At 41.2% G+C, this 18,200-nt stretch overlaps 2 protein-coding genes across 8 annotated transcripts; both read left to right on the forward strand.

The window, feature by feature from the left end:
- Positions 1-199: 199 nt before the first annotated feature.
- On the forward strand, positions 200-12,216 carry pxk (PX domain containing serine/threonine kinase). 6 transcript variants are annotated; one of them, XM_061786301.1, is made up of 19 exons: positions 201-481; positions 1,775-1,825; positions 1,968-2,015; positions 3,280-3,466; positions 3,759-3,836; positions 3,918-3,991; positions 4,779-4,853; positions 4,951-5,055; positions 5,393-5,494; positions 5,557-5,718; positions 5,911-6,028; positions 6,107-6,185; positions 6,276-6,324; positions 6,413-6,490; positions 6,671-6,757; positions 6,842-6,908; positions 7,594-7,653; positions 8,769-8,798; positions 10,555-10,695. In XM_061786301.1, the coding sequence occupies exons 1-18, from the start codon at positions 380-382 to the stop codon at positions 8,783-8,785; spliced, it is 1,539 nt and encodes a 512-aa protein (XP_061642285.1). In that variant the 5' UTR covers positions 201-379; the 3' UTR covers positions 8,786-8,798; positions 10,555-10,695. The 6 variants fall into 6 exon arrangements, with proteins under 6 accessions (XP_061642284.1, XP_061642285.1, XP_061642280.1 ...); XM_061786300.1 differs by having other exon boundaries at positions 200-481; positions 6,671-6,908; XM_061786297.1 differs by lacking the exon at positions 8,769-8,798 and having other exon boundaries at positions 205-481; positions 10,555-12,216.
- Positions 12,217-13,409: 1,193 nt separating this feature from the next.
- Positions 13,410-17,722, forward strand: pdhb (pyruvate dehydrogenase E1 subunit beta). 2 transcript variants are annotated; one of them, XM_061784592.1, is made up of 11 exons: positions 13,413-13,512; positions 13,597-13,656; positions 14,311-14,418; positions 14,592-14,654; positions 14,755-14,790; positions 14,869-15,059; positions 15,196-15,290; positions 15,379-15,489; positions 16,075-16,166; positions 16,242-16,383; positions 17,246-17,722. In XM_061784592.1, exons 1-11 carry the CDS (start codon positions 13,474-13,476, stop codon positions 17,389-17,391), a joined length of 1,083 nt encoding a protein of 360 aa, XP_061640576.1. In that variant the 5' UTR covers positions 13,413-13,473; the 3' UTR covers positions 17,392-17,722. The 2 variants fall into 2 exon arrangements, with proteins under 2 accessions (XP_061640575.1, XP_061640576.1); XM_061784591.1 differs by having other exon boundaries at positions 13,410-13,512; positions 14,755-15,059.
- The last annotated feature ends 478 nt before the right edge of the window (positions 17,723-18,200 follow it).

Raw genomic sequence — 18,200 nt, forward strand, 5'->3', positions numbered from 1 at the left:
AATTACCAAATTACCAAGGCAAATACATATAATCTCTCCGTAACAAACATTTCTTAACATGTTTAATAGTCTTTAGAATTCATTTGTAAATGTAGTACATATACATTTGTATAAAATGCATATTTCTTTTCAAAAATGTAATTTAATTCAGTGCTCATGTTTGAAATCATTGGTACCATTGAATGGCCCTCTCTCCTTCCCTCCTGCAGGTGGCGATAGAGCGGTTGCTCAACCTCCGGCCAGCTTTCATTTCAGCCGAAGAGGAAACGGCGGTGGTTCGGTTCGTCATTAGGCTGATCCGAAACTACTCGTCCCCTCTCGGCGTCGACACGCGGACACAGGCGCACTTTCCCCGGCTGCCCTCCCCCCGAAGTCCGGGATGTCTTTCCTGGCCAAGGCGAATCCCAGCCGGCTTCTGTTGGACGACAGCGTCGCGCTGACGGCGGCGATCGAAGCCAGTCAGAAGCTCCAGTCCCACACGGTGAGCGTTTTACCTTTTGACCGCTGCGAGAGTCGCACAAGTGTCCGTGTCTTGTGCGACGAACGCCCGCGGGCAAAACAGTCAGTCCGCTTGTCTTGTCACCGCTTCCAATTTCGGACACTTCGTCATTTTCCCGACCGCTAAGTGACGTTGGTCTGCGCGTTGCCTGCTTCCATTGTCGGACACGTTCGTCCTTTTAAAGTGGCTTGACGTGACGTTTGTCACCGCGGTTACTTGGTTCCTTTATCGGACACGTTCGTCGTCTTTCGTGTCATGAAAAGTGATTCAGTCTGAATATTTGCTAAAAAAAAAAAAAAAAAAGGGAGAGAGAGAGAACGCCTCCACGCCATATGAAGGTTTTTTTTTTTTTTTTTTTTTAATTCTTTCGGCTGCGGTTGAATTATTACCGCTGCGATGAAGCAATTTCCTGGAAGCTTCTACAGCACTTTTGAAAAGAAATGAAGTGCTGACAGTGACTCAGGCGCCCATTGATTGCTTTCCGCGATTATTCGACACGCATCACACGAGCCGCGCAAGTTACAAAGAAAACTGCATTTGCCAGCCAGCAAATAATTCCAATTCCCAACGGGATGTTTCCCGTGTCCGATAATGGACGCACACGCAGGCTGTTTGTTGTTGACAAGATTCCGCCTGCGATCAGCTGTGGCTGACAGTTAGCTTAGCATGCTAACGCCAAATGCCAACCAACCCGATGTTTGTTTTTCTCATCCAAATGTTACTGCGGATGACTTTCAAAAACGTATTTACAAACACAAGCCCTCGACGAAGGCAAACCGGTAGCTTTTTGTGACGTCGATGTTTTTTTTTTTTTTGGGGGGGGGGGGGGTGAACACCGGAAGACCACTTCATTAGGCACACCAACTAATGAAGGGCTCGGCGATATGGCCTTAAAAAAATACACAATAAATAAACAAATAACAAAATGACAGTGACATCCTTCGAAACACGTTTTGCTTTTTATTTTCCGTCCTGGGATTTGATTTATTTATCCTGATAACCTTTGAATCACCCCCCCCCCCCCCCTCAACATTAATTTGCATCAATTTATTTTATCTTGACAGATAATATATAATGAATTGTAATTACCCTCAATCTTACCTCATAACTCAATATATGTAAATAATCTAATCCAAATAGTTTGCTATTTTAATGCTAACAAACAATGTAGAATTCGCTAGTCGGCCTGACAAAACTAGCAACTCATGATGCGATAGTTTGAATTTCTCCTGTTTGAAAATGTCCTGTTTTGTGTGTGTGTGTGTGTGTGTGTAGGAGTACATCATCCGAGTGCAGAGGGGCGTGTCCTCGGAGAACAGCTGGCAGGTAAGACCATCGATCAAACTCGACTACTAAAAATCTTGTTTTGTTTCTTTGTTTTCCTCGATCTGTTTAAAGGAAAACAATCAATCACAGCCCCTGTTTCACGTCCACTAAGTGTGTGTGTGTGTGTGTGTGTGTGTTGCAGGTCATCCGGCGCTACAGTGACTTTGATGTTCTCAACAACAGCCTGATGGTGAGTTTGTACACACACACACACGACTTGCGAGTCACAGATTGATGATGTCATAACAAGGCACACTTTCAGAAGCGTGTGTGGGGAGGGGAGGGGAGGGGTGGGAAAGTTCCTGTGTGTTCTGCTTAAATGATAAGCGGAACAGAAAAGATGGCTGGATGATGATAAGAAGCGGTTCTGAGTGTATTGCTGCGCTGCAAACTACGAGCACATTAAGGAGCATATTTGTATATTTGCATATTTGTTCTATCGAGTATTATTCGATTGGGCTGGTGTACCTAAAGAAGTGTCCTGTCAGGGTTTGTTTGTTTCGATAAAGTTGTTAAGAGTTGCAACATTAATGAATGGAATTAAAAGGTGAACTAGTCATTTATAGGGCATCTTTCAAAAATATATTAATCTTTAATACAAATATCTTTAACCAGTAAGTGTCTTTTTTTTGTATTAGTCATCCATAAACAATTAAGCATTATTATGGCGTCACCTTAAACCAATAAATGTAAAAATCAATGAAGCTAAATTGATATTTTATTACTAGTGCAGTTGTGTTAATGTTCGCTGTTACATTTTTTAAATTATTTTAATGTTTTTCAAAATATACATATATAAACAATTGTTTAAATAGAATGTTGTCGTATTCTATTTGTTTAATATTTGTAAAAATAGATACACTTCAATGAAGTTTAATAGATCTTGAATGTATTTTTGTATTTAAATATTTTTCAACCGTTTTATTTTGGTATTATATTTAAAAATGCACTCGCATAAACAATCAAGCTAAGTCGGGTTTTTTTTCAAAAATAGTATAATAAAATGTTAATGATTTAAAATATACAAATATTTTTAAAATGTATGATCGAGTGTTTTAATTATAATACATAATACACGTTAACAATGAAGCTAAATAGCTTTTTATAGTTTATTAATCCTGTGACATTTTCACTCTGTGCCTACACTGATAATATTACGTACATACATATTTATAAACATGAACCAGCTACAAGAGGAAGAAAAAAAACAAAAAGGCAAAAGGTGAACGTAAATATGATTAGCATGGGAACGGGGTGGTCCATTCCGGATGAGGTCCTGGCCTTGACCTTCGCAATGATCCCATAACAGGATGCCGGCAGGTTTTCCCGCTGAGGTTTTTCTTGCTCATTTCCTGTTTCTCGCGTCAACGCTGCGCACGAGCCCGATTGGGGAGGGGGGGGGGAAAAACCCCAACAGCAGCAGCAACCACACACGACGACGTTGCGCTCCGCAGGTGTGCGGCGTCAGCCTTCCTCTGCCGCCCAAGAAGCTGATCGGCAACATGGACCGCGAGTTCGTCGCCGAGAGGCAGCGCGGCCTGCAGGCCTATCTGGACGCCGTTACCCAGCATCCTTTGCTGTGTGTCGCCCTGCCCGTCAAGAAGTTCCTGGACCCCAACAACTACGCTGTCAACTACACAGGTGCGCTTACTTCGTCATTTTTGTTTTCTGCTTAATTCAAGTAAAAATTGGCCTGAAGCAATGCATATTGGAACACAAATGGGGCATCAACACATATAGACAGACAACGTGTCAATATCCCCAGGCTTATATTCTGTATCCTCTGCGAAAAATGAGTAATATTGCTCCAGAAGGACCGGTGCACTCTCCAGTGGCTTGAAGCATGAAATCATGACGTACAAACTGTTAAATTGGTCACACCCGATTTAATGATGTTGTTACCGCATATCTTATTACTGTGTGTGTATTTCAGAGATCGCCCTGCAGCAGGTCTCCATGTTCTTCCGCTCGGACCCCAAGTGGGAGGTGGTGGAGCCCCTCCGAGACGTCGGTACGCCGCCGCCGCCGCCGCCACGATCTCTCTCCGGGCTCGGGAGCAGCGCTCCAGTAACGCCATCTTCCTTTTTTGCAGGCTGGAGGATCAGGAAGAAGTATTTCCTGGTGAAAAACAAAGAACAAGGCAAGGAGAGCTACCTGCTCAGCTGGGTGAGTGCCGCTCGCACCGCAACCGAACACTTTGGGTCATTTTCAAGAAGACGTGTCCGGTCTTTCCCCGTTGACATGAATGGAGATCATGCCGGTGATCTGTGGCAGAAACCAAAAAAAAAAATCAATCTTAACAAAATGTGTAATGTGGTTTTTCATAAGAAAAATAGCACTCTATAATATTGTACTATAAACAGTTTTTATCACATTTTTTGTTTAAAATCAATGGCCATTGTGCTGCTCCTTCTGGTGAGGCCTTTGGCCTCTAGGGGGCAGTATATTACCGATGTACAGCAGACCTCTGCATATTAATGGTTTGGTCTTTGCAGATTCACTATTTGCAGATCTTTGGGGGGGAACCCATCACCCCCTTTTTTGCAGAAACCCCAGCTTATTTGCTCTATTTTTGAATTTCTAAAAAAAATGTATTTAGATTTTGTGGGTAATTGCCGTTTAATGAGCATGTCCGCAATAATATTTGTCAACGGATAAAGCATATATGCCTGTGAGTATTGTTGTATTGTCTGTCTACGTGTTGCTCCACCGCTTCTGTTCCAAGCATTCATCGCTCGTTCGTTAGCCCGTCTATGACGTTTCGGTTTGTTAGTTAATAAGCCAAAGATATGTGCTTTTTTTTTTTTAATTTTTTTTTTTAAATAAAAAAAAACGCGTAGTTCAGCACCACCATTTCAAACCGTTTCCGCGTGTCTTCATTCTTGTGCCACGATGTTTGGGCGATATTATGTCAATGAGCAGAACTTGAGGCATCACGTTTATGCGCGCGCAGGTGGACATGGGCCCTGACAAGTTCCTGTCTGACAAAGACCTGCAGTCGACCATGAAGCTCCTCGCCGGCCTCTCCGTACGTACGCGACATATTATGGGACGTCTCCACGTCCGTCCGATATCCAGCCTCGGCTTTCTCGGGTTTCCCTGACGACGTCGTGTCTTCTCTCCAGAGTCCGTACGTGTGCCCGCTTTTGTTCTCCAGCACCGGTGAGTCTTCGGCGCTCCTCATCCGACCTTTCGGAGAGGCGGGCTCCCTGCGAGACCACCTCTGTAAGGTAGGAAACCTCACCGTTTCCCGAACGCGGCGTCAAGCCGAGTCTGTGGCGTGCAGAAGCTCGACGGACGCGTTCGAGACACGAGTGAAAAAAGAATTGAATCTGCTTAACAAAAAAAAACTGTGTACACTTATCATTTTCGTACTGTATGTAATGTATTTGTGTACAATGTATTGCATGTTTGTGTATGTAACATGGCATGCTCCATGCGCACGTTCGTCTACATTGTATAAGAACGCGTACACGATTTACATTCACGCAACTTGCTTGTGTGTCGCCCATTTGTCAACGTTTGTGTGTGTGTGTGTGTGTGTGTGTGTGTGTGTGTGTGTGTCAGGCGAACCCCAGAGAGAACTTCCTGAAGAAGTACGCCAACCCCAAGAAGAGTCGACCTCTTGAACTGTCGCACATCAAACTCTACGGCCGACAGATACTGGAGGTACGCGCACGCGTGCGCGCGCGCGCTCACGCACGTGGTGCAATCTATGCGTATGCGTTTAGGGCCTCCGACTCCTCCACGAGAGCGGCCTATTTTTCGGCCACCTGCACGCGTCCAACGTGTTGCTGGATGAGGGCGCGTGCCGCCTGACGGACGTGGAGAACGGCTTGCTGGGAGTTCCCTCGGCCCTACGACCCGCCGTCACCCGCTTCAGGAAGATTAACGTACGTCTTCGCCGACTTTTAATACTCCTTACCGACATTTTAGACGAATGAACGCTTGGGTGTTTGATTTTTCTTTCGTTTGTTTGTTTTGTTTTATATTTTTAAACTCTCGCAAGTGTGAATTTGGAGTTGTATGCTTTGAACGTGGTACGGAAGAAAAGCGTGTTTGTTAACCAAAGTGGAAATGTGCAGACGACAGAAAGCGTGGACGTCTTCTGCTTCGGCCATTTACTTTACGAGATCACTTACGGCCGACCGCCTGGCGGCGTCCCCGTGGACGCGTATCCCGACGCCCCCTCCGCGGCCGTGGGTGAGCGCGCGCGCGCGTTTTGTCCGCACCATCTTTTCTTTTGTGTCTCCGCTCTGACGTTTGCGTGTGCTTGTCTAGTGTCGGTGCTGCGGTCCATCTTGTCCACGGAGGCCTGCAAGTCGCGGATGCCCACGGTGTCGCAACTCATTCAGACACCGTAAGGGACATGTATCACGAAGATGTGTGTGTGTGTGTCATGCGCAATTGCGTACAGGTTGGAACATGTTTCCTGTTCCCTTTTGTGCAGGCTGTTCAGTGACGTGGCGCTGCAGCACTCTGAGAAAGTGCCGATCAGGGTAAAAAGACACTTTTGGCTTTTTGCAGCACGTATATCTGCAGTAAGACGCTAAGCTGTTGCGCGTGCACTTGCGCGTGTGCGTGCAGGTGCCCAGCAGGCTGAAGGAAGCGCTGAGAGCGGCCAAGGAACGTGTGGAGAAACGACTGCAGGAGGAGCAGAAAATGGTGAGTACATCTTTTAAATGGAAACCAAAATCCTCCCACAGCCTTTTGACCTACATGACATCCGCGCGCCGTCTTAATTTTCCCCTCCTACGACGCTTTTGAGCGCTCGACTCGTGCGTATGAAGTTGCATGTGGTCTTTTTTATTTTGTTTGTTTGTTTGTTTGTTTTTTTTCCTGAAGCTGCACCAGCACAGGAGGCTGACCAGAGCGCAGTCTCATCACGGCTCCGAGGAGGAGAGGAAGAGGAGGAAGATTCTGGCCAGGAAGGTACGGCGGCATGCGTCGTCTTCACGCCCGAACTCAAACGCGACACGGCGCGCGCTGGTTGCACAACCTTGTGGGTCTTTGCAGAAGTGCAGGCAGTCGACGTGTGAAAACGAAGATGACTCTGTTTCCGTCCGAAACAACAACAATTCTGGTGGGTAACTCTTGGTTGTGTGTTATATTTTTAGAGAGGCAAAATAATATATGTATGTATTAAAAAAAATACAATTTTTAAGTTTTATGGTTATGATTTTTTTTTCTGCCAACAAATCAATTAATCATTTCAAAATAAATTTGAAATTGTAAATTAAATGTTAAAATAAATGCAATTATTTAAATTAATTAATAAATTTAAAATAGTCAGTTAAAATCTTAATTTAAACGCATGTAATTATCAATCATTTTAAACAGCTAAAAGGGGTTATTTGTTTTAAATCAATAAGTGTCATTAGTGATTGAACATATTAAATTAAATTAATTGGCTCAAATATTCAATTTTAATTGTTAAAATGTGCTCAAGTTAAATTAAAATATAAAATAATTAAATTGATAAATGCAATGATTTTTTTTAATTTTTATTTATACAGTTTAGCTTCTTTAGCTACATATTTTTATGGAGTGCATTTTAAAATACAATACTCAATAAAAATTAATTACAATTATAAATGAATGAATAAAAAAAATGTTTTGGGGCCAAAATGATTGTAATTAAGAAATACATTTAAAATAATTTAAAAAGAAATGTATTAAACTGTCCAAAAATAATTTTTCCATGTGAAATCAAACCTGCAATAATTTGTGCAGGAATGAACTTATTTAATTCCTTGATGTGTCTCCAGGCTCGGGCGCCAGTTCCCCTCCCACGTGCCCCTCGTCCCCCACGCCTCCGCCCACCGCAGGTAGCCTCGTGTACCCTGTCCTGCCATCTTGACTTCTTTTCTGTCCTCTGCCTCCTTTTATCTCGTATTTTTTTTGTCTCGCGTGTTAGCAAGTACTGCACGTACGATGTGCTTTACAGAGCAGCCACAGAATGCAAATTAGAGATTTTTTTTTTTTTTTTTTTTAAAGCCATAACAAAGGACACAATCAGAACAGATTAGCACGAGTAGCTAATGTCCCGGCCGCGAAGTATGCGCATTGTTCTATTACTTAGTTTTCATGATTAAATGTTTTGTAATGTTCAATCGGGAATCGGCGTTTTTTTTTCTTTTCTTTTTTCAATCTGCAACTCACTGCCATCGACGGCTTTCGAAGTCAAATATCCATGTTAACTGGAAAGGCTGGCAGTGAATGAGTTAACAGTCCAGCCAATGTTTGAACATTGCTAGCTGTCATACAAGTGTAAAAATAAGTCAAAAGTAAATAAATAAATAAATCAATACTTATATCTACAGTGGTGCCTTGATTTAAGAGTTAAATTCCTTCCGTGTCCTTGTAACACTTGGAAATGCGGTTAATCCCCTTTCGGACCCCGAAAAAAAAAAACACAAGTTTGCACAATGTAGTGATAACATAAGTAAGTAAAATGTAAAGAATTAAATAGTTTGTGCATCATGATTTCATGCTTCAACCCTGATTGGTATTGCGCTCTTTCTGGTGTGCACACCTTAGCCACCAGGGCGGCAGTATAATACAGCCATACAGTACACAAAGTAGTTTTTACAACTAATATATATATATATACAATTATTTTATTTTATTTTTTATTTTTTTATACTTAAAACATGTTGAATGGAGCCGTAGATGCTTGCTTGCCGAACTGAGGTCTTGGGGGTACGTCTTGACCTCATCCAAGATGGCGTCCCTTGTTTTTATAATCGCCGCGACGGACCGTCTCGTGTGACGTCACCCAAGATGGTGGATAGGGTGTAACACAAAGAAAAAGAAAAAGCCAAAGGCACTGAGAGAGTTGATGGTGTCTCGGTGTCTCCTCTCTTCCTCTTGTTGTTGTCTCGATGCTGATTGGTTGTTTAACTGTGGTCTCTCTCTTTATCCCGTGCGTCTCCCACCGTAGAGCATGCGCCATTCTGACCGTGTCGTTGGGGTAAAGTAAATGTTTTTTTTTCCCACGTTGATGATGATGATGATGGTGGGGGTCACCGGCGGGCTTAAAAAATCTAAAAAACAAGCTGTCGTCGTACTTGCGGGCTTCCCAGCAACAGCCGTTAGCACGAGCGAAGCCGAATCCCAATGAGAACTCGACGGCTGCGTTTGGAGTCGCAGTCGCTGCGTTGGGAATCCCGACTCCCTAATCACTCGAAAATGATTTCGAGTCAACGAAGGAAAAATCCCTATCAAGTGATCGGGGAGGAGGGAACGAGTCGATGCGAACTCGATTGGAAGTCGATGAGCGTTCGAGTGCAGCTTGCTAGGAAGCCGACGCCGTACGCGCAACTTTTGTTTTTAAAAACAAAAACAAAAAAAGAAGCCTCACAATCTGCAATGATGGAATGCAACGTGACATAAGCGCATTCCAACTGATACCTTGTCATTGGAGATTGTGACCCGTCTGTCTGTCTGTCCGTCTGTCTGTCTGTCTGTCTGGGCTCGTAGCATGTTGGCTTTTTTTTTTGCCTTCCATTTTGTGTCTTCCGCTGCTGCACCTGCTCGCTTGTTGACAATTTCAAGTTTGCTTCCCAAAAGGGCAACTTTAGGAGGGCCTCTTTTTGGGCTTTTTAATTAAAAGACTTCATTCATAGCATATTCCAACTATCTTTTAGCTCTATGCTACTTGGAGATGAACTATTGGCACGTTAGCTATGTGCTAAATTAGCTAAATGGAAGTAATCAATGGTCACATTTTCCCCTTGAGGAATAATGACTATAACTTGAATTAAAAAAAAAAAAAAAAAACATTAAATACAATAAGCACTTTAGCGCAATGCTTAATGTTTGTAAACAATAATCAGCACTTTGGCTACATGCTAAATGGAGGTAAACGATCACATGAGCTGAATTGTTGATTTTTTTTGCCATTGAGGGATTATCGTAAATATAATAAATGTAAAAGATGAAACAATTTTCACATTAACTCTGTTTAGTGGAGCTAAACAATCGTCATCACGTTAGCTACATGCTAAGTGGAGGTAAGCAATCATATCAGGTGAATTGTTGATTTTTTTCCCCTGAGGGATTATAAAGAGAACAAAATAAACAAAGAGAATTAAACATATAGACTTGCAAGAATGAATCGACAACTAATCATTATCAAAAATAATCTACAACGGTTTTGATAATCGATTTCTCGTTTCGAGACCTCGTTTAACTGAAATTGTCCAAATCCTGTGAATTTTAGCCTCTCAACAGTAAATTTGTGTCGTCCTCCGGGAAAGCGGACGCAATATCGTTTGTTTCATCAAAATAGGACATTTGCAAACATCTGCTTTTACTTTGGAAAACAACGATCAACATTTGTGCCGACTTTTCTGACATGTTACGGACCAATCGAGTAACTGAATCAGTTTGTGATTTGTTTTTTTTGTTTTTTTTGCATTTTCAATTCGAAATACTGTCCTGTTTTTAAATAACGGTATAGCACTTAAAATGTTTTTTTTATTTTTTTATTTCCAATCTGATTCATCAATGAATTAAAAAAAAACAATCGACAGATGAATCGATTATTCAAATGATCGTGAATTGCAATTGATGATGTGCGCTATTCTCTAACCCTTTTCATTCCATCTTTGTGGAGTCCCCCCCCCCCCCCCCGCCTTGCCCCCCCCCCCCTGCAGGAAGTCAACATTCTTCTCATTTTTGTTCCTTCCTCTTATCCTCCTTATGGCTCTCGCCCTCGCGTCCAGGTGGTCCTCCTCCTCCTCCGCTGCCGCCGCCTCCCACGCTGGACTCCTCCTCCTCGTCCTCCTCGGCTTCCAGCTGCTCGTCGTCGGCCGCCCCGCTCCCCGCAGGTCGCGCCGCCTTGCTGAGCTCCATCCAGGCCTTCAGCAAAGGCAAACTGAAGAAGGCCCAGACCGTAGACCGCGGCCGGCCCGTCTTCTGACCGCCGCCCGTCGCCCTGCGACGCTCCCTCACATGTGAAGACAAATCCCGAACAAAACAATCCAAATGTTTAGTTGACATTCCTACTCGGGGCTTGTTTTTTTGTACATTTGGTGTCGATTGGGAACGGAACCGAAACAAGCTCCCAGCGAATGCTGGAAAACCGAATGCTGACCTTGTGCGGTGAAGATAACATCCAGCTGCTTTCTTCCGGATCGTTCTTGATCCAAACATCTGTTGTTATGGGGACTTCCGGATTGCCAGCCTGGAACTGGAACATCATCTTCCTTCTGACTGAGGCGTATTATCCCCGGAAGCGTTCTGAGTCGTTGGTCTGTTTCAAAAGAATATTTTCTGGGAAAAAAATCTGCAGTTTTGGGGTGAAATAACAAAAAAACCTAAAGAAAGAACTGGAAACCATTTGTTGCAAGGAAATTGAGGAAATAATTAAAATGTTACATTTTTATATTAAGCACATCTCCATTTAAATAAAAAAAAAATACCCACAAAAGTTTTGGAAAATGTCCAATGAAAGGATGTATCTCCAATTATTTTTTTAGCCCAAAAAACTAAACCTTTGCTGGATGTTTTTGTTGGTCCAAAAAGAAACTTTAAACATGGGAAGAACATTGTCCTCACGATTTGTGGATAGAAGATACATTTTATTTCCTTATACAACGCGGAAATGTCCAATTAAGTGTTTTTCTTTTTTTTTTTTTTTCACCTTAACATAAAAAAACAAAATGAATTTTCTTGTTTTGGTTTAAAAAAAACTAACTTTTTTATTTATTTTTTTTATTTTGGATCAACCTAAAAATGTCGCCATGTTTTTCCTGGGGCAATGATATTTTTGTGTGAGATAGTTGAGCAAATCTATGGACAAAATGACCTTTTTATGTAGCAACTACATTCATTCAATCGTTTTTTTTTTTTTTTTTTTTTTCTCTCCATCTTAACAAATCCAATGACAAGCCCGCCTTTTTTTGTGTTTTTTTGTTGTTTTTTTTGGCTCCAAAGAAGGAAAAGTCAACAGCTGGAGATGCATATTTTTCCATATAGCATTTATATATTTGTTCAAGCCAGTTAAGCGCGCGTAAAGACAATTTGAATAAGGGTCGCGTTCAGACTTTTACACTTTTATGTTTTTATTGTTCATGAAACTGCCCGACGACTCGTGTGGTGTTAAAACGTTTGCGCCATCCGAGCTTATATTCTACTTTTATTGCGCCATATATGATATGATATGATCTGATCCTTGTGCCTATAGATGAATGTGTTCAGGATTACGGATTGGATTTTGGATGGCATTTGAATGTTTGTGGTTCGTTTATGCGGCCTGTTGCAATCCACTTGAATTGAGGCCGAATGTTACTCCGCAGCACTTTACCCCCCCCCCCCCCGAGGCAAATTTTGTGATGTCAATATAAACAATAAATAAAGTCCCAGCTAATGGTGGATGCTTTGATCATACTCGTACACTTGACATTTTTTGGACCCCCACATTTTGAAGGCTCTTCAGAAAATATATGAAGTTTATTAAATGGCATTAGGCAAAGGCCAAAACAGATGGGCCATCTTATTCATAAGGGAGTGTTTTTTTAAAGACAGTTAAATTTGTATTTATGAAATAGGCATGTAAAAAAATATGGGAATATTTTATATATATATATAGTTTTATTAAAATAATACATGCTGCTTTTTCAAGCATATTAATTTAATTAACTATAATTGCCAATTAATATAAAAATAATTTATGTAAAAAAAAAATATTAGTTTATTTACAATAAATTAATCAACCAATCCAATTATTAATTTTAGTCCAAAGCAAAGCAAATTTATTTATGTAGTGCATTTCATACACAAGGTGCTTTACAAAATGTTAAAATGTAAAATTGTTTAACTATTTTTTTAATTGTTTTTATAATTATAATTACTTCCCAATTAAAAATAATTCATATATGAAAAATTTCTTCTTGAATTTTATTTACAAAGAAATAATCAGCCAATTATTTTCTTCTAAAAGTTAACTACATATAAATTTGATTGACTAATATTATGCAATCATTTGACCAATTCATATTCTTTATTTTTTTTACAATTCATTAATTAACCTTTTTTTTTTAACTATTTGTAAAATTATTTTGCTAATACTGTATTTTTCATTGTAATATTTACAATACATCTGTGATAAAGTATTTAATGAGACAAATGAAGAAATTGTCAAACTACAATCAATAAATACAAATAATTAAATACATTATAATGAACCAATATTAAGAACTAAATGCTTAATTAGTGCAACAAATATTACAGGACTCTTGATTATGTACAGCAAATGCTCAGTGGGGGGATTGCGTCTTTGGCGATTTAGTAAAGCGCTCTACAAATTTGAATTATTATTATTATTAGTAGTAGTAGTAATAGTAGTCGTAGTAGTAAAATGTTCTGTGGATGAGATTGTATTGGTTCAGGTGTACCTAACATTGTGGGCGGGTGTTCCTCCCGGTAAAGTAGTCCGCACGCGCACTAATCTTGTGGCGGTGGCGTGCCCTTGGAACCTGTGAATAACACCCCGCCCCCTTTCAACTTTTACGCCGCTCTGATTGGCTTTCCGATCATACTTCCGGGTGACGACGGTAAAGCCGCCGCTTTGACTGGTTGAAATCTCCACTGCCCTCCTGCCGGCCCCGCCCTCTAATCGGCAAAAGGAGGACTGGTTAAAGATGGCGCTGTCCGTGAAGTCCGTTCTCCGTTCCGGAAAGGTACGAAAACGTCTAAAACACGCCAAATGTGTCGTTTTGCTCCCGTGTGAGTTTGAGTCAAATCGTCTGTGTGACCTCCGTCAGGATGTCGTGTCGGTGCTGCGGCGACGGGCCTTTCACAGGAGCGCCCCGGCCGCTGTTCAGGTCAGTGTCAGTGTCGGCGGCTAGCAGGCTAACGTCACCGCGACTCGACTCACTCGCCTCAAAAAATTCACATTTGCGGCTGCTCAGCGCTCTGGATGTTGCTAAGGCAAATGCTCGTTATTACGTCATTATTAGTATTATCTCCACTTTTTTCGTTTCTCAACCATTTCAAATCATTCCTGCCCTCCGCCAGCGAAATTATTTTCCTCGTTGCACTTTTTTCCCCACTCATCATTCGTACTGTTCAGTTCAGTGCAGCTCAATGAAATCAATATTTTCAACACTCCAGGAAACTTCCATAGTTTTCATATTCAAACTCTTTAGACGTATTCTGCATTATTTCCTCCTCCCCTAACATTTGGTCAGATTCAAACAATTCCGATGCCAAAATGTTTTCCACTTTACAAAAATGTCCACTGTGAAATTCCCCCACATTAAGAAATATTTCCCACTCCTTCGATATTTCTTGACTGCTTCAAACCATTCCAGCGACAAAATATTTGCCACAATCCAGAAATTCCCAAACCGCACATTTTCCCACCGGCGCCTTCCGCCGAACGTTGTCGTTCAACATTTCTCGAGCGATTGCGCTCGTTCCAAATCTATGGATGTTTTGCAACGGCACGCTGTAAGCTGGCGTTTTGCCGGCCTCAGGTGACGGTGCGAGACGCCTTGAACCAGGCCTTGGACGAGGAGCTGGAGAGGGACGAGCGCGTCTTCCTGCTGGGGGAGGAAGTCGCCCAGTACGACGGCGCCTACAAGGTGAGCGGAGCGCGTCCTCTCGCGCGTTTCCACCCGAACCTCGGGTGCCAGAACATGTCCACGTAGTTTTGCTATTTTCAGCTCCTATTTCAACATTTCCTCGCCAATATTTGTATTCTGTCTAACGCCGCCGTGTCGCTCCGACCCAACGATCGTCTGCGTCTTCTCGGAAGGTGAGCCGAGGCCTGTGGAAGAAGTACGGCGACAAGCGTGTCATCGACACGCCCATTTCCGAGGTACGCGAAGCGTCCCGAACCGGCACCGTCTCCGTGCGAGGTTCGTTGACTTCCAACTTGAATTCAAGTGTGTATTTCCGACTTTTGTCGTACGTTCCAGATGGGATTCACCGGCATCGCCGTGGGAGCGGCCATGGTGAGCGCGTCCACTCGCCGGACGGACGACTCGTCCTGTAAATATGCTCCTCGGTTTTTAAAAAAATTTCCCCTCCAGGCTGGCCTGAAGCCCATCTGCGAGTTCATGACCTTCAACTTCTCCATGCAAGCCATCGACCAGGTCATCAACTCGGCGGCCAAGACGTACTACATGTCGGCGGGGCTGCAGCCCGTGCCCGTCGTCTTCCGGGGGCCCAACGGCTCCTCGGCCGGCGTCGCCGCGCAACACTCGCAGTGTTTCGCCGCCTGGTGCGATGTCACTTCCCGTCCTCGGGTTTAAAATAATATACCCCGTCAAAATGGCTATCGTAATCAACAATATAGCATCAAAAAAAAGGAAATATCATTGTTTTGTTTGTTAGTTTTTTTCTTGTTGCGTCATCAGGTACGCTCACTGTCCGGGTCTGAAGGTGCTGAGCCCGTGGAACTCCGAGGACGCCAAAGGTCTGCTCAAGTCGGCCATCAGGGACGACAACCCGGGTGAGTCCTGACGCCCAACCAAAAAAGGAAAATCGTCATCGAGGTCGCAATTTAAAAAAAAAAAAAAAAAAACTCTCCGCGTGTGCAGTTGTGTTCCTGGAGAACGAGCTGATGTACGGCGTCCCCTTTGAGATGTCCGACGAGGCGCAGTCCAAAGACTTCACCGTGCCCATCGGCAAGGCCAAAATCGAGAGGCAAGGTGAGCGTCGGTCGTTTTTTTTCATTTTATTTTTGTCAAATTTGTGCGTAATTGTAAGAGTTTTTTGTCTTTTCAAAATTTGCCTTTTTATAGTTTAGGTTTTTTTAAAATTTGTTTTTCAATGTTTTATTTTTTTCAAATTTATTTTTAATCAAATTTTTGTTAAAATTTGCATATTTTTTTATTTGAATTTTAATATTGTTGTCTTTGATCTTTTTTATTTTTTATAGTTTTTTTTTAGTTTTGTAATTTGTAGGTCGTATGATATCTATCTTTTTTTTTTTACTTTGCGGTGTATATTTTTATTACATAATTATAATGTAAAAAGAATTCTGGTTATGTTTTTGTTTTCTAATAGATTTGTATTTTGTATAGTCATTTTGCTGTTTTTTTTTTTTTTTGTCACTATTTTGTTTTTACATTTTGTAATATATTTGCATTGTCTCATTTTAAACTTGATTTTTTTCCCCCCAATATCTTCTACATACGTAAAGCCTGTAAAGTCCGTATTGTAATAGTAATTTGACACAGACGGACGGATCGACCCGGTCGCTAACCTTAACGTGGCCGCGTGTTGTCGTTCAGGTTCTCACGTGACTTTGGTGTCGCACTCTCGCTACGTCGGCCATTGCTTGGACGTCGCCGCCGTCCTCGCCAAGGAGGGAATCGAGTGTGAGGTACACAACCGGACGCCTGCTCGTATGCAGGATCTTTTTTTGGGGAAAATGTTTCTTGTGTGCGTTCTGAACCAGGTGATCAACCTGCGCACCATCCGGCCCATGGACGTGGAGAGCATCGAGGCCAGCGTGATGAAGACCAACCACTTGGTGACGGTGGAAGGCGGCTGGCCGCAGTTCGGGGTCGGGGCCGAGATCTGCGCCAGGATCATGGAGGGTAACGGGGCCGAGCTTCCAAAAATAACACGGAACCAAAAAAATGACCTCTCAAAAACAAAAGTCAAATGAAAACAAGTGAAACATTTCTAGTAAAAACAACATTGCCTTAAAAGCAAACCTGTTGTATAACAAAACAAATTCAAAAAAAAAATGACTGGATCTTTTTCATTTAGTTTTTAAGAGGGATTTTTATTTTTTATTTTTTTTTGAGTCATGCCATGGATTTTCAAGGATCATTGTGGGTAATACCGATATTCAAAAGAAAATGAAATTCTCAAATAAAGAAAAAGTCCTAGAAATAAATATCAATCCCAAAAAAGTAAAAAAAATAATATATCTCCCAAAACTACCCGTATATACTGATGTAAAAGAAAACAAGTGGGTAAAAAAAAACAAAAAAAACTAAAAATTGTCTATATATATATATATATATATATATTAAAAAAAAATTTAAATAATGTAATTTGAGGTTTACCTTCAATGTTGTTTTTGAGACTTTTTCATTGATTTTTCTTTTCTTTCTTTCCGCTCAGGAAAAAGTGTGTTTTGAGATTTATTTTCAAGTTTAGTAGAAATGTTTGTTCCAAAAGAAAATATCTTAATTTTACAAGAAAAAATGTTTTTTTTGGTAGACGCAAAAAAAAAAAAAGTTGTAGAAAAAAATGCTTTTATTTAGAGTATATAGTATATTTTATTTATAGTAAAAGTCGCATTGTCATCCTTCAATTGGACACAACTTTGAATGGAGTTCTTCAGGGAAACGTTTTGAGTTCCCTGCATTTTCTATAAAGAAAAACGATCCCTCTTCCTGTAAATGCAGTGATGACCTAATCATTTTTGTGTGGCCCCGCCCCCTCCAGGTCCGGCGTTCAACTACCTGGACGCTCCGGCCACCAGGGTGACGGGCGTGGACATCCCCATGCCGTACGCCAAGATCCTGGAGGACAACAGCATACCGCAGATCAAAGACATCATCTTCTCCATCAAAAAGACCCTCAACGTGTGAAAGCTGAGGAAAAAAAAAAGAAATAAAAAATTAGGTAAATACTGTCCATTATTTCCAAAATGCTCAAGTTCCACTCCGGTCGTTACCTCCTAACTTCGTCCACTTCAAAATTAAATCCACCTTTTGAGTCGCCTTGTTAGTTTAACAAAGAAACTATTATTGTATTTATTAGATATTATATTGGCAACATTTGGGACTGAATTATTATTGTTCCCCACCCCTCCCCCCAAAAAATGCGTTTGGCTGAGGCAGCGGGACTATTTTCAGGTTCTCTGTGGATGTTGTTTTGTCACTGTTATGCCAATTAAAAAAAATAAAAATAAAAAATTCATCCATTGTGCGTTTCTGTTGGAATTTTGGAAATAACATAATTAGCAAGAAACTTGGGACGTCAAGCTGCTATTCATTCAAAATGAGTTTTAGAATTTTCATTTTATAATTACAATCTTGAAGGGTTAAATCTAAAATAAGATGCTGAAATTATGACCAGTATTTCTTAAATCCAATTTTGTGCATTGAAGGGTAGAAATTTAAAATGTATGAAAAAGGCCGAGTAATCAGAAGCTGTCAAAAGGCATTTCAAAATGATCCACATTGGTGGGTAGAAGTCCTTGAATACAATTAAAGCGACACTTTTAAAAATATGTTTAAACAAACTTAACTAGCATTAAGTTGAAAATTATAGCTTTATCAAAAATCTTAAAACATTTAGTCGTATATTGTAGGGTAGAAATGAAAAGAAATTACCATGAGCTAAAAGAAAAACAGACTAATTCCACAAATTGTACAGTTTACAAATCTAAAATGAA

This window comes from Phyllopteryx taeniolatus, chromosome 9 (assembly GCF_024500385.1).
Source record: "Phyllopteryx taeniolatus isolate TA_2022b chromosome 9, UOR_Ptae_1.2, whole genome shotgun sequence".
Lineage (NCBI taxonomy): Eukaryota > Metazoa > Chordata > Actinopteri > Syngnathiformes > Syngnathidae > Phyllopteryx > Phyllopteryx taeniolatus.